The sequence below is a fragment of the Ambystoma mexicanum genome, chromosome 6p, assembly GCF_040938575.1.
Source record: "Ambystoma mexicanum isolate Mex_15411 chromosome 6p, UKY_AmexF1_1, whole genome shotgun sequence".
In the NCBI taxonomy this organism is placed as follows: Eukaryota; Metazoa; Chordata; class Amphibia; order Caudata; family Ambystomatidae; genus Ambystoma; species Ambystoma mexicanum.
In genome coordinates, this window is record NC_090935.1 from 381,255,718 (window position 1) to 381,282,289 (window position 26,572).

The following is a 26,572-nucleotide window of genomic DNA, read 5'->3' on the forward strand; positions in this document are numbered from 1 at the left end:
AGATATGGATCAAGGGACCACCTGTTAGAAGGATTAAATGGCGCCCTTTATTTCAGAGCAGACGAGCCTGTGCTGAACGTGTTGCATTGTACTGTACAGTTTGATTCTAACCCCCCTTGTTCTGTTTTGTGCTGGCTGCAGAGTGTGGAAATTACTGCATCAATGGTAAGTACCGCCAGCGACCACGCATGCCACGGCGTGCAAATGTGCCACTCTGCCCAATCAGACAGAGTGGTGCACTATGCTATAGTGTGTTGTTTTTTAATCAGGGTTTAATCTGAAGTGGCACTCTATGCCTCCAAGGCAGCACAACACCGCACATAAATAACACACACACGCACACACTTATTATTGCCATTGTTTACCATTCTCGCAGATTAGTACTGCCTTACGTTGCGATTTTCCACGTCCATGGTACAACACACAACACACACCTACACTGCTATACTGGATTAGCGCCCGGGGTGGGCTCTGGAACCAATCAGTTTGTCTGAAACAAAAGCTGAAACTAATGCTTTAACCCTGTGTACCAGCAAGCCATTGGCTGCTCTGTCTGGTTACCACATTCGCCTGTTCCGCTCTACCCCTGCACCCAAAATAATAAATCAGATCATTTGCACTTCCCTGCCATCTCTGCCCCCACTTGCGTGCATCAGCACCCCTGTCTTCTCTCCCTCCGGCCACCATGGGCATCGAGAAGGCGCTCTTCCAAGAGCTACCTTTGTGATTTCCTTTGTGACCATTTTGTAGGTTTTTAGAGAATTGGATGTTTGGTGAATGGCAGGAATTCCAGGCTTGGTGGGCTTCAGTGGATGGCAATTTCCCACTGTCCGTGTTAAAGCTATTCTTCCTGGCATTACAGCCCGATACAGCTTGCCAAACCACTTATTGGCAGAGTACGCTCCCCCACCGAATAGGTCCGAAAACAGTCAGTAATAGTGAAAGACTACAAAAATGGAACACCAATTAGCACCATTAATAAGCCGCTCCTCCAGTCAGTTTTGGAGGAACATGGGCGCTGGCCCTCACCTACAGGAGGTCTATGAAGTGTCTGTCCTGAAAGGTCGGCTGCCTACTCTTCTCCATTCTCTGCCATGATGCGAGCTGGCCCATAGTGCTGCTCCCTCAACTGTATCCTCTGTGGCTTCGCTGTCCCTGCTACTTCTCTTTGCCTTTAGTTCCACCTCCCGCTCTGTCACCCACTTCATCTGAACATCTAACCCACATACTTCCGTCTGCAATCCCTTGATCACTTTGCCATCACTGGAAACGAAAAGGGCCTTCAATATATCAGGATTGTGTTTTTGTTGATAAAGACAATATTTCTCGTATCTTTTGTCTGGGATGGGTGGTCCCATTTACACTCAGTTTGGCCACCAAGTTCTCCTGAGTCCTACTCAGAGTTCATCTTCTATTTCTACACCACGCTCCTAACTCTATTTGACCTAATCGCTTACCCTTGTTTTTATTTATTGGATATTTATAAGGTGCGTATACAACAAGAACAGAGTTTCAAAGCGCCTTAAGGCAAAAGGGAAATGAGCAAGGGAACAAATAAAAAAACAAATGACAATAAATAAATAATAAAATGAACAGCGGTCCGACTAGGCCTTGTGACATTCGTGCAGTGAAAAATGAAGGGGGGGATGCAGAGGAATAAATGGTAAAGGGTTCTCAGGGTGCGGGGGGGGTTCCAAAGGTGCCTGCGGGGAGGCAATGGGCAAACAAAGAAGGAGGACTACTGCCCAACAGGTAAGTGCAGGGCTGAGACAGACCACCCGACAGGTGGGTGTGGGATAGAGGACAGTGCAGTGGGGGGTGCTGGAGATGATTGGGCAGATAGCCAGGACCCAATTGGTCTCTTGTGGTTCAAGGCCTCCAATCTCAGCGACAGTGGATGGTTAGCACGGGAGGGAATGACGGAAAGAGGAGGAGAAGAGAAATGTCTTGAGTTATTTGCATAACTTGAGGTTGTCTGGTTCAAGATGGAGAGTGAGAGGGAGACTGTTCCAGGGGAGGGAGCCAGCCGAGGAGAGAGATCTACCCCAGCTCTCTGCTTGGAGAAACATTTCATCAGCATAGAGTTGGAGCAGGAAGATCAAATGGGGTCTGGAAGGAGAGTATTTAGTAAGAAAGAGCTCCAGTTAGCATGGTCCCAGACCAGAGACAGCCTTGTGGATAATGCAAAGGGTCTTGAATTTGATCCTTGCAGCAACTGGGAGGCAGTTGAGAGATTTTAGGGCTGGAAAGATACAGTCCCTGGGCTTGAGGCCAAGGATTAGTCTCACAGTCCTATTCTGGATTAGTTGAAGAGGGAGGAGGGAAGAGAGAGGCAGGTTGAGGAAGAGGCTGTTGCAGTAATCCAGCCAGAGCTCTAGAGACATTGAGCTTCTGGGGGAAGGTGAGAAAAGGGGGAATGCCGCTAAGGAGGTGAAGTTGAAAGTGGGCCTTCTTGGCAAGGTCCCAGCTGTGAGGGATAAAGGAGAGAGAGGAGTTGAAGATGACCCCAGGTTTCTGGCTTCAGTGGAAGGTGCAGGAGGAGAGCCCATAGAGGGCAGCCAGAGTGCAGGAGGGAAGCGATAGGAAGAATCTCAGTCTTACTGGCATAAAGACAGAGATCATTGGAGGTGCATCAGGACTGAATAGTAGACAGGCAGTCAGGGATGATAGAGGAGGTAGAGGAGGAGGGGAGCTTGAAGAATATGTGGGTGTCGTCTTCGTAACACTGAAACGAGGAGAGAAGGCGGAGATCAGGTTATCAAGAGGTGCAAGGTAGATGTTGAAAAGCCCAGGCAAGAGGATAAAGCCCTGGGGAACACCACATGTCTAGAGAGTGTTGCTAGAGGAGAAGGAACCCAGGAGAACCTGGGAGTGGCGGTCAGTGAGGAATGAGGTCAACCAATCCAGTACCCGGTCTGAGATACCAAGGGTATCTTGGAGCCGCTCTATGAGGATAGAGTGGTTGACCGTGTCAAAGGCGGAAAACAGAGGTCAAGGCGAATGGGAATAGCGGGAGAGTTAGAGTCAATATTAGAAAGTCTATGCTGTGTCTTTCCTATGTAAAATGGGTGGTAATGAAATAAGTACAAACAACAGGGCCAACGGTATTCAAACATTTTTGTGCTGAGCCCTCCACCCCGTCCCTGGAGTAAAAATATTGTTGTCGACCCCCCCCTTGAGTAAAATAATAGTGTTTGCTTATATTTTCTATTGAAAGTAGTCACCATACTCCCTTTAGTAGAGCCTCACGCCCCGAGGGGGGCAGCCCCACAGTTTAAAGACCAGTGAAAAAGGCTGTCCTGGATACAAAGATCTATGGGTGGCCCTCATGAAAGGCCCTTGCTTCACTCCTGTCCCTAACTCTGGAATGTGGGTCTTTACCAACCAAGATGACCCGCTGTGTGGGTGTTTATCACCTTAATACAACCCTGAAGAAAAACAAAAGAAGCGAAGGAAATAAGTTAAAAAGGTAGAACAGTAGAATTCTTCAGTAAATCGAGGTTACTGAATTCAGATATGGATGAAAGGGGGATTGGGAACAATTCTAACAAGTATTTTTAGTACAGCTTTTCTCATACCTTTTGTATTGCATCCATAAATATGTTAGTATTGAGTTCAGTGTGTCCTTGTATAAAAGTAATCCTGTAGATTTAGTACACTGTATTTTGTAATGTAATTAAGCACAAACGAATCAAAAATAATTCAAGGTGTGAGGAAAAGCTAAAAAGCTGCTCCATGCATATTTAAGCCCTGCAATCGACCCTATAAGCATTAAGTGACGTTTATTAGGGCAACATGAAATCTCCAGCCACCAGGCTTTCGGTCTGAATTCAGCAAGATTGTCTTTTTTTGTGTGGTGATCGCAACCACTCGGAACCACAAAAGAAACATAAATGCGAAATATAACCACACCATGCTGCAAAATCCCACCAACCCTAATGACTGATCTCTCGGACCCTTTATTGGCACCATGCAGACATTTCTTTCCAGCTACATCACCCCCTTCAGGATCCGCTGGGCAGCTCCACTTGACTCACATGACTCACATGATCACTCGCCGGGGCTCTTAAGGCTTTAGAAATTGCTTCCGCAATGCAGGTCCAGAAATGCTGGCTCCTATTGTAGGGCTCCTCCATAATAATAATAATAATTAGGCATTTATATAACGCTACGAACCCTCAGGTATCTGAGCGCTGCTTATTATTACGGATGTCAAAGCGAGCCCTCTACTCGCTGTGCCACTTGACCGGCTTTATGGTATTCTTTATGCTCTCCACCTGGCAGGGTCTTGTTAGAGGACGAGCTTACAGTCCATTTAATGTAGGGCTGGACACCTGGTGGCAGGAGCCTGCATTCGGCTGCCCTGCCCAATGTACCTTTCATTCTGCTCCAGCACATGCAAAATACCAACAAGCATTTGCAGAACATTCAGGGCAAGATGAATAGTCTGTAGGCTATTAGATCCTGGATCAGTGTTATCATCATCTTGGGGATATTGGCAAGAAGGAGACCAGCCTTTCACATCCTCGAAGCCTATGAATTTGAGGGCCAATTAATGTATCTTACTGAATCCAGAAAGCAGCCCTCTTAAATGCACCCTTACTACACCTTCTGCAAACCCAATGATGTAACAAGGTCAAAATGACTGATCGTAGGATGTGGCTGTCAGATAGCTGAATGCTCTTGCTGCAGAGTTATTCTGCATGTCGCAAACCTGTTGATATCACGAGGCCATCTTGACCTTTGTCCATCCGCCCTTCAAAACCCAAAGGTATTTAGCACGATAAACAGAATAGCGTCACAGGTGGCTCAAGCTCCAATAGAATTGTCTTTCCTCAAACACAAGTAAGTCGGATAGAACTCGGTTACTACACAGTCCGCGACACTCGAATGTTACTGACTTTGAAAGTTATCAACATTTTCTGTTCGGTGCCTAACCTTTAATAGATACAGCCACTAACTTCAATCCTGCGTGCCCTACATTTGTTGTGCCACTTATTCTTTAACACCAAAAACTCACACCTAGTGGTCAACTAGACCTGCAAAAGATTAAGACACAGTGGAAAACCTCAATGTTTTGACTTTTTTTAATCTTTTAATTTTTGTATTTTTTTTTTTATTTGGTGATTTCGAAGTCCCCTAATATAATCTGCTCCACAGCATGACAAGCAAGGTCTATGGGGGAAAGTCCTGCTAAATATAAGCTTCAGGCAGTGTTGGTTGTGCTTCCTTTCCACTGTTATGCCTTAATTGTCTTTTTTCTTTTCCAATTTTCCAGTCATTACAGAAGCCATAGAAATCCCGCAGTTTATCGGTCGTAGTTACCTGACCTACGATAACACCGACATGTTAAAAAGGTAGGTGACGACGAATGATGAGTAGTTTCATATGAGGTTGTTTACTCCCCGCCTGCAGTGAGTGACTGCATATCTGCTGGCCAGCCAGTATATTTCTGAGACCCACCCCCATTTGACTATTGGAGCAGACTACATGACTAACATCTGCTCGCAGTATATTCCACTGGGATGCACTTGGATTCCAGCTGGGCAGCACATGCTTCTCATTTCTCGCTCGAACATGGTCCAGTAAAGTTTATGATCAGATCATTTCTTGGCTGAGTAAAAAGATTTGGCGGATGCTCTTAAAATGGGAGTTTAAACGATAAATGTCCCAAATGCTCTGTAAACAGTACGGGTACCAATGATTAGACCTTAAATGCACCATCACAAGGCAAGGCGCATAAAAACGGTGGCTTGCACATTGCATCCTGGCTCTCCTCGGACCGTCTCACTCTACCTCTTGCTACTCGCCCGGTCCTCACTCCCACTCTGGAACTCCCTTCCCCAAGACATCAGATCTACACCCTTTGCACCACAACTCAAGACCTCCTTGAGGAGCACCTCCTTGTCCTTGGAGGAGTATAAGAACTATGCGCTGGTGCACCCTCCCACGATACCGCCTCCTGCCTTAGGACCTGTATGTAGCTGCAAATACTGCAAACTGATAAACTTGCAGGATATACAAATATCTCAAATGTGTATCTTACATTAGTACCTGGCGAGGGTCAATCAGAATGTAACAAACAATTTGATTGGCCCTCGCCAGGGCTTTACTCGACCGGTAATCCCTCATCCGGGATTCCTTTTCTTTGTTCCTGGCGGGGGCGTGGAAGCCCCTCATCCAATGAGGAGGCTCGAAACAGGGCAATCCCTGCTCTGAGCCTCCACACGGCTGTAGGCTGCCATCCTCCCCCACCAGAGATTCAGGTAAGTGTTTTGTCCCTCTCCCCACCCCACCCTCCCAACCCCACTTACCTTCTTTTGGGTCCTTTTTCAGAAGCGGACGCGCTGGGAAAACTTCTGTCCCGAGAGTGTCCGCTCCCGGTGGCCGCCATGGAAAGGGCAACAAACTCTGTTTTCCCTTCCTGGCGTTCATTTTTAGTTTTCTTTTTTTATTGCTTAAATGTGCCCTCTCTACACCTGGCTAATGTATCTGTCCTTGTATTTCATTTGCAATTTAAGGTGCACAATCTAGGGATTTCCCAGTAAGTCATGCATGCGTGTGTCCAGAAATTATACGCACAGTTCTTCTCCCTGTGCTGATAAAAGGAAATACAAAAGAAATCCAAATGGAAATCTCAGTTTTTGGAATTGTCACTAAAGTGATCAGTGCAGCATGAACTGCCAAGCCACATACGGCATGCATGGAGACATAAGCAATCCAAGGTGTTTCTCAGACATCTATCCTGGGGACAGCACATACTGACTGATGAAATATCTAATATTATCACTGTGATACCAAAAATAACAGGTGAAGGCAGTGCCATCAAAATCAGGAATAGAACTTACTATGTGTGTAGGTCAAACCTATCCCCTTCAATCTAATGTTTTCCCAACAATACACGTGCGTGCCACAGAATATGTGACTCAAAGTGTTTACCCACATTTATTCTTATAATCCATTGGAACTCCACTCCCTTTTTCGCTCCCCCTCACCTGTTTCTTAATCATCATTAATCATTTAATCCTACTGGTACTTGCACGTCAACATTGCAGCATAAACAAATCTAGTGAGGTAGGCAAAATATAAATTGAATACTTCATTCCCACATTTCTTCCTCGTATTTCTAGGAGCAGGTTCCCAACATGATTCAGTCCCAATGCTATTTTGGACCTTCTGCAAGGGGTTATGTTCATCTATCCACTAATGTGAACTATTATCAGTTAAAGTTCCACTTACCAATGCCCAAACCTTTAATATCCACCTGATATATCGCCCCCCCTCCCCCGGGCCTTCCCGGGACTTTCGAGGATGATATTAACACTATCCTGTCTAGTAATCTCAAAAGCTCAACGCAAGTACTTTTACTTGGAGACTTTAATATGGGCTTTAATGACCCATCAGACCAGCTTTCCCTAACCACAGCTAACATCCTCTCAGAACTTGGATTCACCCAAAGAAGCAAAACTTCCACCCAGAACAAAGGTAGAATACTGGACTGGGTGGCAGACCATAACTGTCAGGCCAACATCCTCTCCATCTCACCACTAGCCTGGACTGCCCACCTCCTTGTGTCATTCATGCTTTCTACTAACAGACCCCCACCTCCACCCGCCCTTAGGGCTCCACCCACACTAACTAGAAACAAAAACAATATTACTGTGGACAGCCTTATCCTGGCCTTACTTCCCGCCCTCAATCTGCTCCCAGACAACACCTGTTCGAGGAATACAACAAAATTATGACCACCTCTTTGGACCCGATTTCCCCCCTCAAACTTAGACCCAGCAAGCCGAAAACTCACTTGAATAAATGGTTTACACCCTTCCTTAAAAAACCTAAGGCAACAAAAAAGAAACTGTGAGGCTGCCTGGAAGAAACTTCCATCAGAAGCCAACAAACTCAAACTGACCAAACGGTCTTCCCTTTATAAAAAAGAAATATGTCTAGCAAAACTAATATCCTTCGACACGCGCATATCCCAAGCCAGGTCCAGTATGAAGGAATTATTCACCATTCTTAAAGAAATAGAGACACCTATAGCATTACCTGACATGTACTAAAGATACGAAATGGTGTTCAGATATCCAACACGCTTTAGCCAACAAAATATCCACCTTACAAAACAAAATTTCCTGTAAAAGAGCTTCTCTAAATGACCCTCCTCCATCCAAAATAATTAGGAATACCAATGCCGATGAATCCACCCAATTCAACTTCACCAAAGTTTCTATTCCTGAAGTGGAAAGAATTATTCTATCCCTTAAACCCTCCAACTGTCCAGGGTGATCTCTGCCCTGCGCAGCTCATCAAGGAAGCGGCCAGAGATCTGTCACCTTTCATAACAAAACTTATCAACGCGTCCTTCTCTACTGGTATCCTCCCCACTAACATTAAACAATCCTGATCCAACATCATTTTGTGGCTGAAATCTAATGACCAGTAAATGATAACCCCTGCTCAGCAAGCAGCTAGGACTCACTGCTATGGTACCTTATGCCTTTATGGAGTGTATCCTTCCCTTCTTCTCTCGTCCTGCTACCCTTGTGGTAACTACAACTGCCCTACTCACTGCCTGGATACCTGTAATTATCTCTGCCCACCATATAGCTATAAACACCCTAAACCCTGTATATATTGCTTTTGCAAGATGTCTGTATCATTTGTATATACCCTCTTGTATCCTACGCCTGTAAATAGGTACCATCTGTATATACCCTTTTGCAATTAATGACTTGTATGTAAATGTTATACCTTTCCTGTTGTAACTAAACCTTGCATATACTTGTAACTGCTGCGCCCTGTTACCCCCGGGTATGATGCGCATTATAAATAATAAAACAAACAAACAATACAAGGATTCCATAAGAGGAAACTGAATACAATGGCTCATGGGGTCATATTCAGAGACCTATTTTGGGGAGGATAGCTCAGGGGCAACGTCTGGGAGGATAGCTCAGGGGCAATGTGCTCGCCTTGAAAGCAAGACGACACAGAGCACCCCAGGTTCGATTCCCGGGTCTGCGCTTAGAAACCCCTGGGTGTTAAGCGCGTTATAAATACCTTATCATATCATATCATATATTAAAATCTCTGTAGTGTCAGTATACACAATGCTTACCTTGTTTTGAGGCGTGTCATTAAAACAATCTTCTTTCTTATTACCCTTTATTTAATGAGGTTCGACCTGCTTGGGAAACACTAAAACAGGGAATCTATCCTTTTTTTGGTAAAAGCTTGTCAGGGAAGCAGCCCCCATCTCGATATGGCGCCCACTGTCATTATGTCTGTTGTGGTGAGTGATGCAGGTCTTAAGTGCATATGCTCTGCCATACTTTAAATCCCATGTGCAGGGTCCTGTGGGCAAACATCCTTAGTTTTCGTATGCGTTCCTATGTTCCCTTATCCTAAGTCACTGCCAAGTGTCCTACCACCTACTTGAGTCTCGGGATGGATTGTCTCATGTTTTGCATCTTAGGCCACTAGAGTATGCATCAGAGAAGATGGGGGATCACTATTGTGCATATTGCTCTCCATGTCAGGTCCTCCCAAGGGAACATTCCTACAGTATCTCTGAAATGGTAATGCATCAAACCAAGTGGATCCTAGGGTGTGAGTTCATGTATTGATATACATATGTAGCCCTCCCACCTTGAAATGTGAGGGTATCAAATATGCCCTCATACATGTGTCTCCACATGGGAAGTCTCTCACATCAGCTGAGCTGACAGTCCTTAGCTCAACAGGGGAAGACCTGCCTTGCTGTTTAAATGTTTAAAGTATTTAAAGAGATTGCTCTGTTGGTATTTGGATACAACATCCATCTAAAATCTTCCATCAATGTTCATATCCCTATGCATTATGTGTCAGAAAAGCTGTAGGCCACCTTGCAATGGAGTCTAGAATATGTCTCAGTCTTTAATAGCAGCATGCAAAGTGGGAGCGTTCAGTCCTATTTCTGGTATATTGTGTAAGGACTAGCTCTCTTTAACTAGAATGTCTGTAATGGACGTGGAGTAACTTGTCAGTTAGGTAGTTGTGAACAGCATAATTGTAATGGGGGCTGTACATATATCCCTCCTCCCCCTCTGGACTTTAAGATCAGTACAAAGGTCTTGAGCTAGAACCTCATGTAGTTTCATTTTGTGAAAGAGATTTTTTGTAGATGGGGGGGCTACCATCTGAATGTATCCTTCAGACCAATGATATGGTTTGAAATTTCAGAAATGCATATTTTCTCCAGCTGTTGTAGTCCGCCCTGTCATTGTTTTTTAATGCCCATCGCCACTATCTAGAGCCTGTTCTTGTTATGGTTCGGTACAGTTTTCTGATTGTGGAACCTCCAATGACCTTATTAAAATCATATCTAAGATCCACGAGAACTTGAGAATTCCTGGTGGGTGGACCAGAGTGACAGGTACAAATAGTGTCTTCCTACTCAAACCGCATCACATCTACTTCATTTTAAAAGCAGCTGTGCTCCAGTTCCCTATCTACTTAAATATCGCAACATATTTCATAAACAAATTGCAACAGGTGCAAATCACAGAAGCCCAGAACATTCCATTTGCTCTAGACAGTATGCATTATATACGTACATTCTGCACATGGTGGGCATTGCATAGTTTATACACCTTTCAGTTATGTTCAGGGCGCTGTAAAAAGGTTTAATCATAAAATTCTTATTGAGATTTCTGAGCATTTTTATTAAGTCATATATTAACATAATTAATATTAGTTACAATTGTATTATTTTATGTGTGCATATATATGTATTCAAGTAAAAAACTTAAGTTGCAGGGACGTTATGGTGTGACCTTAACGCAACAAAAACCCTGAAATTCAGCTAACGTCACCTTAACCTCGCACCCCGTGTTGCGCAGCCTTTGACCATAATAATGGCATCACATATGACATTACTGGTGACATCACTATTGGCATGATCTATGACATACACACATAACAATGTATTACAAAATTGGATACTATATAAAGATTACTTTTACTTTGTGCAGTATGTGTTTTATCTCAATTGTAAAATGTTACTCACTTACAAAAGACACACAGAAAGAAATATTCTTTTCTGTACATATATAAATTTAGAGTAATAATCACTTTTTTTCCAATACCCAAGTATGGAAATCTTAAAATATATCCTCATACAAAGTTGTTCCTTGTCTTAGAGAACTTCTCATGTCAGTTAGGAAATGATACATGTACATATTTTTCTTACAACAAAACAATTGAGTATTTACATGTGTTTATTTTAAAACGTAGTAAATAATTAGGGTTCAACATGTGTCTCTTTTGATTTATTTCTACTAAATATTTTTGTAAATGTATATACAGATTATATTATAGTGAACATGTCTTAGATATATTTGGCACAAACAGGAACATTCTAAGTAGTGATATGATGCATTTGTAGCTGTTTAGTGTTTTAAACAAAGTACTCATTGTTATGAACTATTTAAAAAAATGCTAATATCACACGTAAGGGTGGTCTAAATATGGACAAATACCTAGAGTGATCGTATGTCTGATGTTATTAGGTATATAATCATTGATGTCATATATGATGTTAATAGCAATGTCACCAGTGATGCCATCAGTGATGCCACCTGTGATGTCATCAGTGAGGTCATAGATGATGCCATCAGTGAAGTCATCATTCTGGTCATAGGCTGCGCAACAGGGGGCAGAGTTAAGGTGGCTTTAGCTGAATTTCAGGAGTTTTGTTGCGTTAAGTTCTTACCTTAACACCCCTTTCAACGAAAGCTTTTTCCTTAAATTTCAAAGGTTTTGTTACAATGTATTGCTCACCTGAATATCCCTGCAACTAAAGTTTGTTTCCTTGAATTTCAAGAGTTTTGTTATTCCAAGATTGTTTCCACACATGGCCAGTGGCCACGGCCTACGGTCATGCCCACTGTATATTTTACAACACTACCAGACCACTAGCCATGGCCCACTACCAGACCAATAGCCATTGCCCTTGGTCATGTCCGGTGGGCAGGGCCTTTGGCCAAGTTAGAACACTACCAGACCACTAGTAATTGCCTTCAGCCATGGCCAGTGGGCATGGCCTTTGTCCAAGTTAGAACACTATCAGACCACTAGCAATTGCCATCGGCCATGGCCTGTGGGCACGGCCACTCTATATTTTAAAACACTTACAACTCATTGCTTATTAACGTTCATCAATCACAAACTGATTCTAACCTGTTTTGACAGTGGTATTGTTTAGTATAAAAGAATGTAGGCTTTGAGAACTGACAATGTTTTAGGCAAGGATTACACACTTTGGTTATGCAGCGTGCTACAAGACCCTTGTTTTATGGTCTGTCACTTGGTGACTGTTGTGATACATCGCACAACCCCAACTAACCCGTATTTATGCAGCATGAAAAGGTAAAGAAATGACCGGCTGCAAGAATAACAGTTACTTTTGCCCCCATAGTGAAAATCAAAAGCTGGCACCCATGAATATAAGAACAGTAATCAAACATATTTCTTAAAGTGAAATATACAAATGTAGTTCAACTTAACCTTCCCCTTAAAAGAAATACAAAATAGCATTGCACTGTTAGAAAAAGTAATGAACACCAGAAAAATAAACTCAGAGAGGAAATGTTCCAATAAATATGCTGGCAAAGTATAAAAGGTGCTCACCTTTTAAACCCAGCAGTCTGTTGGGAAATATTCCCTGGAAAACAAAATCCCAATATGAAACAAGGTCTTGTGGGTAAGCGTGGGCACTGGAACATAACAACCTGAGTAAAATCCTGGTAGCCAAATATTGAGCAAGCTTGACAACCTCAGAAAAAACAAGGGGCTCCATCCACACTCTGAAAAAAGTGATGCTGTCCACCCACATGGGTCCTTTACTTACTGTTTTTGAGTGCAATACTTTCAAGGACTGACACGGTTTAAAAGTAATAATGCAGATGGCATGTTTTTTCTTAGTGTGTAATGAGATATTTAAAACTAAGAAAACACACGGCATCCGGGAATGTGGACTGTCTCCCTTCCATGCAGTAACCGGGACTGATCCTGCTTAGTTTAAAAGCGAGGATCCCCCCCCAACACTGTAGCTGTAAATATATATATAAAACTTGCTTTCTACAGCCGTGGGTACAGAACTACCGAAACCTGCGGCTATCTGTAGTCACATTATAGCCACGAATATCGGAAAACCAGCCCAGAAAAGAAACGTTCTTTCCTTCCCAGGTCCTCACCAAGTGTTCCACTCCTCTTTGCCTCCTCTTTGCTGCTCACCCCACTCCCTTTATGGTCTCCTCACCTCCCCTGCCCTCTCCCATTCCACCCACAACACATGCTGTTTCCGTGATGCAGTTTGCTTTCAAATGTCAGCTATTCACATCTATTGTGTCCAAAGTCGAGGTTACAGAAAACCTTCTTGTTGCAAGCTCAGTACCTAGACCCCATCCAGCTCCCAAATTTCACTTGGTGTCCTCTAGCCACCCCCACACAGCACCCAAACCACATTTCTAAACTGATGGGATTTTCCTGCATTTCATTTTCCGCTAAACCTGGCTATAGCCATGGCTATCTCTAGCATCGGGCAAAAGCAAATATGTTTAATTTCTAAAAACACCCAGTTTTGGCAATTTACCCAAGGTATAGCTATCTATTTTGGAGAAGAGGGCACCCCTTCTCCATCAAATATTTAAAAAACTACTGCACGGAATAACCCCAAACAACATAAAGGCCTCAAGTCAACACCAATTGTTTCAGACCTGGTCCAAATCCATCTAGCGGTTTGGGCTGTGCAGTCTGTCAAAAACGTACCTTTTTTGCCTATGGGAAAATGAATGGAAAGTAGGCCGCAACTTTCCTTTAATTTTGTTTTTTGTTTTCTTAATAATAACTTTTAAATTTTTTAACAAATCTTTACCAAATATTGCAGTCCGGGGGGTGCAGAGGGGTTCACGTCCCTATTTGACTTCAAAATGTCACCAAAACCCATCGCACAAGTCAGAAGTTATTAGCAATTCATTTTTCCGTGGTTCCTATGGGAGTCCGCCTCACCTTAACTATAGGATGGCAGCCACCGCCCTATAATATATATATATATATATTAATACAATTATTTTGTTTCTTGATCCTACCCTTCCTGCCCAATATTGTTTTAATAAAATCTTCCTCTGTGTACTGTTAACTAAGGCTATAGCTAAGGCTATAGCTCATTTTCTTAAACTGCATTCTCCCCCAAATACACCGTTCTAGAATATAGTTACTACATTTTATTTCTTCTATATTATACTGTTAAAAATACATCAAAACAACATGTATATAAAAAAATAATAGTCAAATTTTGAATCATCAATTTATAGCATCTTCTAACCCAAACATTTTAACAAAACATTTGTTAAGTGGTCATATCCATTTCTTACACAACATATGCCCATGTTTGTGAGGCCTCTTTAGAATTTCACTTCCAATTGTTGAAATGTTCCCTGGGGGTTTTCCCATATAACTCAATACTCTGTATGTATTTTTTAGCATTTAGACTTGTCCATATATTAATTTTGACTCTGTGGCTGACACTGTAAAGATGGCTTTCTGATCTATCCAGGACTCCCACTAATCTGGATGTGTGTTCACTTCTGCACTTCTCTCTGTAAATGTCTGCATCTCCAACAGCGTTCACTCTACTTGCCTGTACTGGGTAATCAGAAGATCACAACGCTCTATGCAGGGTGAGTGTTCGAGTGATACTTGCTTTGCTGTACTAACCTTCAAGTCGGGAGCTTAAATTCCACACCGCATTTGGGTTGCAAACCAGTCACCGGCTAAAGATTTCTCAAGGTTGCAATCATGAGGTCTGCAGGGGGCTTAACACAAAACTTCTGGAATGTGGGAGAAGTCTTGGTGGTCCTCCATGTGCAACTTCCCGGATTGGCATTGTCGGGGGGAAATTCTCCCGGGGTCGGCTGGGCTGTCCGCGGACCTCCGGGGAGGGAGGCCCCAACTCCTCCCGTATATCCTAAAAGAGATAGAGTATGAGACACACGCAAGAAGCAAGGTGATTCTGCTGTTTATTAAACAAAACGGCAGGGATGGGTCAAGGATCGTACGCGTCCGTCCTGACACTCTCTCAACATCGTGGGGCTCGCAGGCCCTTTTTACTTTAGTATGACGCGCTACTTGCGTCACCTGAGAAAGTTAGCAAAAAACCTATCGCCACTCTGGATTGGTTCCCCGAGTGGTAGGGTTAGTATAGCATACGTATAGAGAACGTTGTTAGTGGTTAAGGGTCAGTCAGGTGGTCCCTTCAGTTTGATACATAAAAATTGTTACATGAAGACCCCTGAGGATTGGTCAATGTTAATGGCGTCAGTGATAAGGGCCCCATGTTCTGATTGGTCCACCCGCGAGCCCCCCAGTCTGGGACCATCGCTGTTCCCAGCTCGCGGTGCACCTGTCATTTGCAACAATGTTTCACTATGGGTATGTGCAGACAATGTGAGGATTTATTCATAAGCAGGAAGGCCGACTACTCCCACCGCTGCAGATGTCCATTGAGTCACTTAATTGTATCTGCCTGTGTCTTGAGACGGGGGATCCAGGTGCCTTCTTCCTCCTGGGCTTGGCACCCTATCAGGTTCGGCTTGGTCACGTGAGGTGGGACCGTGGTTGAGGCAGAATTCTGCACAATTAATATTGCATTTCTCACTGTGTGCCTGGCTTATCTTGCGGGTGTGACCTTGGCGTCGGCTTGCGGTATGAGAGTTTGCAACGTTGTGCCCTTGACTGTCTGCTTTCGCTGGGCTCATTCTGCATGGTCAGCAACCGAACTCTTGCTCATTCAATGTTCATGGAAGCTTTTGCTTGCGGCCTACTTGGGCCTGGTGCATAGGTGGAACCGTTTGATACAGAGCGCTTTAGGTTATGGTATCATATTGCTCTATCCCCAGTATCGTGTCTTCGTTATATTTCTCATTATGATACGTGGGCTTAGGAGAAGCGTGAGCAAGCCTTTTTAGATGAGTTCATTGTGCGTCTTGCGTTTCTGCATTTTGGAAAGCCTATGTGGAAAATAATAAAGATGCACGTCCGTGGGTGTGTCCGTCGCCTGCGTCATAGCACTGAGTATGTTTTTCGTGTGGATTGGTGTGGGAGTGTCCGGTGTGTATGTTTGCACGGGTGTGCTGACCGTTGGCTAGGTCGTCATGGCATCTCCAACGATGTGTTGATTTGGTGCTGGATGGTTCAGTCGAGTCCATCCATGCCGCAGGTGTCGGCATGTGCAGGGCAGGCTGGTGGGCAGGCGGGTGGGCACATCCGTATGTTCCTGTACCAGGGTATTTGGTCGTCTGGTAGATGGGCAAACTCCTCTCGTGGCGGGTGTCTGGGCCGTGATCCTCTAGGCCAGGGTTGAGAGGGGATTGGTGGGAGCCTTTTGTTCACTTTTCCCACTTCAGTCCCCCCTCTGGTCGACTTGTCGACCACAAACATATCCTTTTCCTTATCTCCTCTCACTCTCCATATTTTAGTTACTCCTCCCAAATGCCCATAGTGGTTAACATGGTCTTCAAATGACCAGTACATATACACACAGGTTCCTCCAGGTGTGCAGTATACCAATTTCCCTATGTAGCTCCTTGGGTTTCTTGGGTTTTCGAGCTTCACAGATGGTGGGTCCAGGTGGTTGGTGATGATCTGGTTGTGCAACCTCTCTCTCTCTTTTATTATTGTGCCTGTGTGTTGGCCGTCATCTGCTGGCATCAAGGGGTGCATACCGACCATTTCGATCATCTCGTCTGTGGTGCGTTCCTTCCGGGCCTTCCAAAATCTTATTATGATAAGTGCAGCTCCAGCCAAAATAATGCATCCAACTATAATCTTCAGTCCATCTGACAGCCAAGATGGCATCCATGACCATAGCGTCGAAAACCAGCTCTCGTCCTTTTTCACACCTTTACTTTCATCCATCATTTTGGAGTGTATCTGGGCCAATTGTGATACTGCTTCTGTCAGTGTACCATTGTCAGCATCGTTAGCAGGAATGAATGTGCAGCATGATTGTCCTATCTTTGTGCAAACTCCTCCTTCCATTGCTGTGAGGAGGTCCAGTACATATCTGTTCTGTAGTGCTACCATCCTCACTGCTCGCAATTCCTCTTTTATTGCGTTGAATCCATTTACTGTAGAGTTAATTGTCATCATTAGTTCCCATCTAGTTATCTGGAGCCATTTTGCGTTTGCGTAAGCCTGTAGTCCCGGATGTATTATTGAGGAGAAGAACATTGCTGCTCTGCTGAATAGTCTGTATTCTGGCGGAATTGAAATGAGTGCTGTTTCCGACCTTCCCCAGAGGTAATTTCCTGTCAGGGGTTCTCCTTGTCTTTTCTTTCTATTCAGGACAGTGTTGTTGCCGTTGTTTTGGTTTTCTGGCCCCTTCTGAAGCTGTGCAGATCTCTTCTTCCTCTTGTTTCCTTCATCCATTTTGGGGAAGTTCGCCACATTCACATGTTTCTGGGGCACCACTAGTGATGGTACATTAACGTGTACCATTGTGCATACACCATTCTACAGAGGGGGCAGTGTGTGGTATGCCTTGTCTCCACAGGCCCAGTAATGGTCCATTACTACTGCTGTTCCTGCTCCCCCCTCAGGTAGCTCTGTCACGCTTGCACAGTTGGTGTTGTATCCTACATCCACTTCTCCTTTATGTTGGTAGCATACCTTAGGTGCAGTCATCGGCAGTATTGTTATTGGGTCTTCATCCTTCTCTATCCACGTTAGCATGGGTACGTACTTGACCCAAGTCGTCCAACATCTGTTGTTGTGTTCAGCAATAGTTGTAGTATCCTCTCTCATTACCATGTTGCTGCCAACCACTCCTGTGTCCCATTTGTCACCCAGGTACACCTTCCCTGTTATTATTATCAGTGGTCTTTCCCAACATCCTTGTTTACCAGGAACCTCAGTGGCGTACCAATCACATGGTAGGTACTGTAGTGTAACTTTCTTTGTTTCTCCTTTTTCAGGGCCACTTGTTATGTATCTGAATGCTTCAGCATGTAAACTGGCCTTGTGGTAACTCAAATAACTCTTAAGGAAGTTATTTTCGTACGGGTATGTGTCTCGTGTTTTCCATACCAGGTGCACCGTGTTCCCTTGAAATCTCCCTTTCGTTTGGAACAGTGCCAGGTATATTATACACCGTGCTGTTTTTTCATCTATTTCCGTGGCAACGAAAGTTCGCGAAGCACTCATGGCGTATGGGATCAATGAGCAGACGTAGCAGCTGTCTTCTGTTGTTTGTTTACCTATTTGAGTCATGTGTTGGTACCACATGTTGTTTGAGACGTGTGCTGAATTTTGTATGTAGTTGTCAATATCTTTATTGTCTGAGTATGTGCTGCGTTTAACTCTATTTTCCTTGTGTGGAATTTTGCTAGTACCACCTGACGTAACACCTGTTGCAGCTGGGGGTGGGGGTATATTAGGTTTGGATACAGCAAAAATATTGATAGCATAACTGTTCCGCCATACAGAGGCAGCCACGAACCCGGTGATCATCAAAATCCCTATCATCTTTATTACAGAGGCTAGTCTACCGGCATTTTGCTCTTACCTTGCTGCAGTCCGGCAGCTAATTCTTGCAACGTTAAAGTTGCCCGCCTGAAAATTCTCAATATGCTTGTTATTAGTGTTAGTTGTTGTTTTCAAGCTCTCCCTATTAATTAGTCGTTCAGTGCCCAGGCGAAGAGCTGTTCCCACGCCAATCTAAGTGATCTATCTCTTAGCACAGGCAAGTATGGGCGGAGGTGGGGCATTGATTGTTCTATGGCCACGAGAAGTGCTGTGTAGTAGACACGTACCCTCCTCTTTTTCAGGTACTTTGGCCTTTTTATGTAATAGACAAACTGGTGCGATAATTCTTCAGGGTAGTTATTGTCTGAGGGTATCATCTACTCCTCCTGGGCAGTGAATTTTGTTAGTTATCTGTTTTCTTAGCAGTACAATAATACACCGTACCTGCATGTGCGAGAGAAAAAAGAAAAAAAAGAAAAAAGAGTACATTCAAGTGTTTACATGTGTATGTGCAAAACAATGTCCTTCAGTTGGGTTATTACTGCAGTGGGTAGGGGGTCGATGGGCAGAGGGTTTGGGGCTCAACTGGTAGAGGTTTCTTTACTCTTTGATCGTGTGACCATGGGGTGGGCGGTATGGTAATTACCCCTTTCTATTTCAGTAGTTGTCTCTGGGGAATCAGGGGGGTGGCAGGGTATGGGGACACTTTGGCCGTTAGCTGCGGTAGAAGTCCCTTCCTCCGTTGGCGACGCTGTTGCTGTTCTTTCAAAGGCCCTGTCGGTGACGCTAGGGCGGGTCTGGAATTTGCAGATCTTTACGTCGTGTAGGTGATTCCAGGCACGTTTGTCCTGTAGCTTTACTGCTCTCGTTGATACTTCCTCTACCAGGTGGGGGCCAGTGAAGCGTGGGCTGTTCCACTTTCTGTTGAAATTGCGGAGTAGTACATGGTCACCTTTAGCAATTTTGCACAGTTTTCCCTTTTCCAATTCTTCATCCGCATCTTCTTGTTGATCACTCTTAGACCCGCCCCGTGTGCGCTCGAGCTGTTGAGACACAAACACTACACTAGTAATCAAAGAAGTCACATATTGGTACATTTCATCACCAAGGACAGTTGCAGTACTCTCATGGTCGGTGAATGCTCTTGATGTTGGCGTCAGAGGAAGGCGCATTTGACGTCCGGTCACCACCTCGTGAGGGGTGAGGTGGTGGTCGGAGCCTGGTCTATTCCTTAGCTCAAATAGGGCTAGCGGAAGGCAATACAGCCAACTCTTCTTTGTTGTTTGCTGTATTTTTGCAATTGCCTCCTTTAATAGGCCATTCAGGCGTTCGCATATACCGTTGGCCTGCGGGTGATATGCACATGCAAATTTATGCTTGATGTTCAGTAAGGATGTGATATGCTGGAACATTTTATTGGCGAAATGCGGGCCATTGTCTGACCGCAGTATTTCGCACACCCCCCACCTGGGGAAGACCTCCCTCACTAGGAATTTAGCTGCTCGGAATGCATCTGGGTGTGAGCAGGACCCTGCCTCAATCCACCTCGAGAATGGGCATACAACTATAATCATATACCTATTTCCTTGACATACGTTTATCATATCAACATAGTCAGTATGGATGTGTCGGAAGGGTCCCTCTGGCTGGGGTATAGTACCTTTTATCACCTTCAGCGTGTGACCGGCCGTGAACTGCTGACATGTGAGACAATTGCTGATAAAATTTGACACATGGGAATTTAACTCGGGGCAGAACCAATCTTCCCTAATTCGTGCTGCAATGACTTCCTTGCCTGTGTGGGCTGGGTGGTGTAGTTGGCTCAGGGCGGTGTTCAATAGTGCCAGTGGCATTACCATCTTTCCAGTGCTACCCTGGTGCCATAGTGCGTCAGTTGGCGACATTGTACATCCTCTTTTTACCCATATTTCTTTTTCTGCCATTGGTGCAGCCGCTTGTAGTTCCATTATCTGTGTAGCTGGGAGATGGGTGTACCCTTCTCTTATTAACATCTCCTTAGCTATTCCCCTCCCTCTCCCTCTCTCTGACTCTGGGGGGTTCCATATCTCACCAAAATATGCAGCATACTTCGCGTGTGCGTCTGCTGCTGCATTCCCTTTTGAAATATGGTCTTCTCCATTAGTGTGTGCGGTGCATTTGACCAAGGCTAATTCTTGGGGGTCATTTATTACTTCAATTAGTTCAGCCAATAAGAGGGCATGTTGCACTGGAGTGCCGTCAGCTCTCCTAAACCCTCTTCTCCTCCATTTGGACAACCCTGAGTGGACAGTAGACGTGACATATGCACTGTCGGAATATATGGTCACTCGTTTGTCAAAGCTTTCCTTCAACGCCAAGATCAGTGCAACTAATTCCGCTGCTTGAGCAAAGTAATGCTGTGGTAATTGTACGCATTTCATCGCCACACACACCGGTATCTCCGTCATTTTTACCACTGCTGCCCCATTTCTCCTGATCCCGTCACTTTGGTCAATTGTTGATGACCCATCAATGAACAAGAGCTCACCTCCATCTAGTGCGTTCTCTTCAACCCTTCTAGTACATGAATACATTTCAGTAGTCTTTGTACAATCGTGTGCATAGTCTCCTTCCTTAATTGCTTCTGCTATAAACCTTGCAGGGTTGACCGTGCTGCATCTAACAATTGATAGTTCAGCTCTAGATAAGATTATCTCATAACCTGACGCCCTCTGCGTTGTTAGTGTGGACTTAGGCTTGTTCAATATTGCAAATAGTGCATGTTCCACAAATAGTGTGGTTGGGCACCCCATGGTGATTGCTGATGCTTTCTCTACCGCAAAGGCAGCTGCGGCGAGACCTTGTTCGCATGGGAAATGACCTAGCATCACAGGATCCAAGTGGCCGCTGTAAAACGCTACTGGTTTGTAGCCCATGCTTGTTTTTTGAGCCAACACTGCTTTCATTACTGCTGAGTCGCAATGTGAAAATATAAAAAATTGTCGTTCATAATCTGGGGTGGCCCGTACCGGAGCGGTTGATATTGCGTCTTTCAGTTCATCAAAAGCCTCTTTCATTTCCATTGTCCACCCCAACTTTTTCTCCCCTTTGTTAGCTTCTTTTAACCCCTCAAGTAGGGGTCCTATGTATGAGCTGTAATCAAATACCCATGCTCTGCAGTAGTTGCACAGGCCCAGGAACTGCTGTAATTCTCTCACTGTTTGTGGCAATGGCGTTTTTGAAATGGCCTGTGCTCTTTGTGGTGCAATCTTTCTTCCATATTGGGATATGAGCTGGCCAATGTAAAGTACCTGTTCCTGACAGTACTGTAACTTTTCCTTGTCTACCTTGTAACCTTTTTCAGCCAATATTGTCAGCATCTTTAATGAGTCCTCTCTGCATCTTCTTTCGTTTGTGCTGCAAATTATTATGTCGTCAACATACTGCAACACTGTGCTTTCTACTTCAATGTTACCCAAATCCATCTGTATTACTCTGTTGAATATTGAGGGTGACTCGCAGTACCCCTGTGGCAATCTGGTGTGTTTCCACTTTGTGTTTCTGTAAGTGAAGCTTGTCAGATCTTGTGAGTCTGGGTGCAGTGGTATTGATAAAAAGGCATTTTTAAGGTCGATCACTGTAAACCGTGATGCCTCTGCTGGAATGCCGCACAATATTGTGGCCGGGTTTGCTGCTATGGGGTATTCTGCTTCCACTATGTTGTTCAAAGGCCTGAGGTCCTGTATGAAGCGCCAAGACCCACCTTTAGCCTTGCACACTGAGTATACAGCTGTGTTACATGGTGATTCTGATGGGACCAATATGCCATTATTTATAAGGGCCGTTATTGTTTCATATATGCCCTCATCTGCCTCTTTTGATAGTGGGTACTGTTTCACTCTGGGGAGTATTGCACCCTTTTTCAATTTTATTCTTACTCCCCCTATGCTTTTTATACACCCCATGTCATAGGGGCTAGTAGTCCATAATGATGTGGGTACTTTTGCCATATCCTCCTCAAAAAAGGGAACTGGGGTGGACGTGGGTGCCTCAAGTGCCATTGCAATTTTCTGTGCCACTTGTCTGTACGTCACCCTTAGCCATATTTCCACACTCATCATAAATACCATTTCACCTTCTTCCTTTTCTCCTGAGAAGAGCTCCTCATCTGACACCTGGGTGAGTCTACATCCCTCTGCTAGTGCTATCACTGCCCTCCATGCTCTTCCTTCTCTGTCTTGGGCATGTACTGCAATGTAATCAGCGGTTGCTATAATACTCTTTATGTCCACTGAAATCACCTTTCCTTCTGGTTCATTGGCTGGTGTTTCTTGTCTAAACAAATACGCTGCTGGCCTCCTCCAGATCTTTCCTTCTATCCCTGGCATCCATGCAAATGCCATGTCTGTGCCGTACTGGAACAGTTCACCATCTACTGGCTCAGCCCTAATCACTGTCTGTCCACAGTATGCTTGCATAATCTGTCGTGCAGTGAGCATGTTAATTCCTGGAGTGGAGCAAATTATGCCGTTCTCCGTAAAGGAGATTGTCATATTCAACATGCTCATTATGTCTCTCCCCAGTATATTGACTGGTGAGGCCCTAGAATATAAAAGTGGGACTGACATGTCATAATCCCCTATTGATAAGGGAATGTTATGAGTAAAGGGAACCAACCCCCTATCCCCAGAGAATCCTTGGGTGTTCATGGCTTCACCTGACATCTTAAATTTACCTTCCCTTATGCAAGACCGGGTCGCCCCGGTGTCAACAAGGAATGATAATTTTTTGTCACCTATCGTTACCTCTATGCGTGGTTCCTCCGCACTATTAGGTGTTACCGACAGGATGGGACACACCAAGGTCGTCTGTGGGCTGTCCTATTGAGGGTATAATGATTGACCACTTCCTGTGTAAGGGTTGTGTCCCAGGATCGTCACCCTACCCAGTTGTGTTTGCGTAGTTGGGTATTGGTAGAGGTTATGTTATGGTCTTGGACTTGTGCAGGTTGCTGTACTTGTTGTGCTTGGGGTTGTTGTGTTATCGTAACCTGTTGTTGAGGCGGTGGATATGTCCGTGGCTGTTGTTGTGTTACTAGTTGTTGCTGTCCATTTCCCTGTTGCAATGTCTGCTGTTGCTGGATGCCCTGCTGTTCCTGTGTGAGCTCTTGTTGTCCCTGTTCACTCCACGATTGTGTGCCTGGTCTCACTCTACACGTGCGTGACATGTGTCCTACTAATCAACAAATCCAACACACCAGTGGTTCCCTGTTCTGCCATGGAAAGCTTCCTGTGTTGTCCTGGTATACTGGGTGCCCGGTGGGGTAGGAATTTCTAAGTCTCCCCATCTGTTGTTGTGTGTTATATCCGTATCCTCTCCCTCTCATTATTCCTCCCCTTCCCCTGTTGTAATTATAATACCCAGCTCCTGGCGTTGAGTATCCTCCTCCCATGTTAGGCGTGTATGGTTGGAGTGGCGGCATCTGTTGTGTTACAGTCTGCGATGATTGTATTTGGGAGGGGTCTTGTGCAGCCACTACTTGTGTGGGGCTTTGAGTCATTGTGGTAGGTGTAGTTATTAGTGCGCCTTCCATCATGTATTTAGTAAGTTTTTTCTGTACTAGTTTAGCCTCTTCCGTTTTCCTGTCCTCTTCCTTTTTTTTCATTTTTTCTAGCCATATCCTGCAATGATGTACTATAGTCAGTTGTATTTCTGGCCATGCTTTTGCTTCCATCCCCACTACTTTCTTCAGTTGTTTCTGGACTGCTTCTGGGAGCCCCTGTACTAGTATATGATAGAATATTGCTGGTGTTTTGTCCCATTGTTCTCTAGTTTCCATACGCCACTTCTCTTGAATTTCCTGGATATAATCTACAGCATCTTCGTTCTCACGCATCTTGCGCGAGGTAATTGCTCCTATGTCTGATGTGTCTGGATACTGTACCCTCAGTGCCTGCCATAATGCATGTCTGCAGTTTGCGAATGGTGCCCCATCGTGAGATGTTTGTGTTATTGTGACCCCGGGGAAGCCCGCTCTCTTCCAAATGTCATCCGCAGCATCCCCTAATATTGATATTAGAAGGCCCTTTACATCTCCCACTGCCAATTTCTGTCCTGCGGTGTGTTTTTCCATTTCATATATCCATTTACCCGCACCTCCACTTAATGATGGGAGTCTGCACTTTATATTTTCCTTGTCTGCATGCTTCCAAGGGACGTATTGTGGTCTAACCCCTCCCCTCTCTAGAAGAGGCATTAAGTTGTGTCCCGTTTGACCCCCTGGGTTCCACAAAATCGAGTCCGCACACCCCTCCTCTTCTTCCGTCTCTTCTACATCGTCAATTTCGTCCATATTTCTCCTGGTCTTGACTCTTTCTCCTCCACCACTTCCCCTTCTTTCATCATTTCCTTTGGTTTCTGTGGGCGTGTGTATTCGTTCTCCCTGCCTGCGTCCAGGGAGGTCTCTAAGCCTTCCTGCATAGGGTGTCAGTTCATTTGTGAAGGGCGCGAGTTTAGATGGGCATGTTGCACGTAGTGAGCGTGAGGTGGTGGAGCATGTAGGACGGGACGGTGATGGGGTGGCTTCACGTGACTGCCTTTCCGCTATTCCTTGCTCTTCCTCCTCACTTCTCTGCAGTTCTTCCTTTCTCCTGCAGATCCATGGTGAGTCTCTATTTGTCCGGGTGGTGTATAGTTTATCTAGGCTTTCCCTTTCACTATTTCTTCCTTCCTTCTCCATTCCTTCTTCTTCCTCACTACAAAAGTCATTCATAAATGGCAACCCCCAAACTGTCTTTTTCCCCCCAATCGTTACTGTTCTTAAGTCTATTAGGTCTGTTCCTCCCTTTTCTTCTTTACTAATCGCTCCCCTTTGTGCCAATGTTGTTGCTACTTCTGTACCTCTATATACATCCCTCCCTACTTCACTCTCCCCTCTCCTATCTTCTCTTTCCCCTTCATTTCTCTCCGCTATTTCTCTACCAATTTCCTCTCTTTTCCTTTTTAATTCTTCCATTACTTCACTACTCATTTTTTCCAATATCTTTTCATCTTCTTTCTTCCTTTCCCATCTCTCCCTCTCCCGTTCTAATATACTCTCTATCATCCTCCCTTCTTCATATTTCCTTGTTGCTTCTGACACTAATCTCTTCTTCCATATTGCCATTTCTTTTTCTTTCTCCTCTTCCTCTCTTTTCCTGTCGCGCAGTGCTGCTCTTGATACCCTTTCTGCTGCTGCCTTTAACCTTTCGGCTTCTCTCCTTTGCTCCTCAGTTCGTTCTCTCATTTTTTCCAACTCATTCTTACCTTCTTTCCTTTCCCGTGCTCTCTCTCTTTCCCCCCTCTCGAGCTGCTTGATCAGTGCATTCTGCTCATCCCTTAATTCTGCTAATCGTTCCTCCAAAGTCCCTTCCTTTTGTCTTAACAGCTCTTCCCCCTTTCTTTTCCCCTCTTCCCCTTTCATTTCACTCTCCCTGGTAGTATCCTCGTCCATTTTCCTTACCACCTCCTTCTCTTCTCCTTTTAATGAACCTCGTAATTTTAATAGTATCTGCGCAGCTACCCACTCATCATTTCCTACGTCCGTAGTCTGCTCTTCTTCAGTCCTCCCCTCCCCTGCTAGCATCTTCCTATGAGCTGATCCCATTGTATTAGTCCGCTCCCCTCCCGTGTGGCCACCTGTAGCTGTATATGGAGGCGGGCTGTATGCCGGGTTCGAGTACCCCTCAGCCGCCCTTAATTGTTCTCTTGCTATTTCTCCTAGTTCTCTTAAACATTACAACCCCCCTCCCTCTGTTTTCACTACCTTCGCTAGGGGTATATCGTCGCTCTGTTCCTTTTTTATTTCATTTTCGTTTGAGTTGTCACTCTTTTCTCCTCCCTCTTGTCCGTTCCCCGTGTTCTGTTTGCCTTCACTCTCTTTTTCCCCATTCTCTCCCTCCTCCTTAATCTCCTTATCTCCCGTTGTTTCCCCTACAATGAACATTCCGTTTGGTCCTGGTCGGGACCCTTGGAACATCCTCCATAA

The 26,572-nt window shown here is 44.7% G+C and overlaps 1 protein-coding gene across 2 annotated transcripts in view; it reads left to right on the forward strand.

The window, feature by feature from the left end:
- Window positions 1-26,572, forward strand: part of EGFLAM (EGF like, fibronectin type III and laminin G domains) — a 674,079-nt gene that overhangs the window by 601,003 nt on the left and 46,504 nt on the right. Inside the window, exons 19-20 of one of the 2 annotated variants that reach the window (XM_069627153.1) lie at window positions 142-165; window positions 5,279-5,357. In XM_069627153.1, coding sequence (XP_069483254.1) covers window positions 142-165; window positions 5,279-5,357 — 103 coding nt within the window. The remainder of the gene's footprint in view (window positions 1-141; window positions 166-5,278; window positions 5,358-26,572) is intronic. The other variant, XM_069627154.1, reaches the window with a different exon arrangement.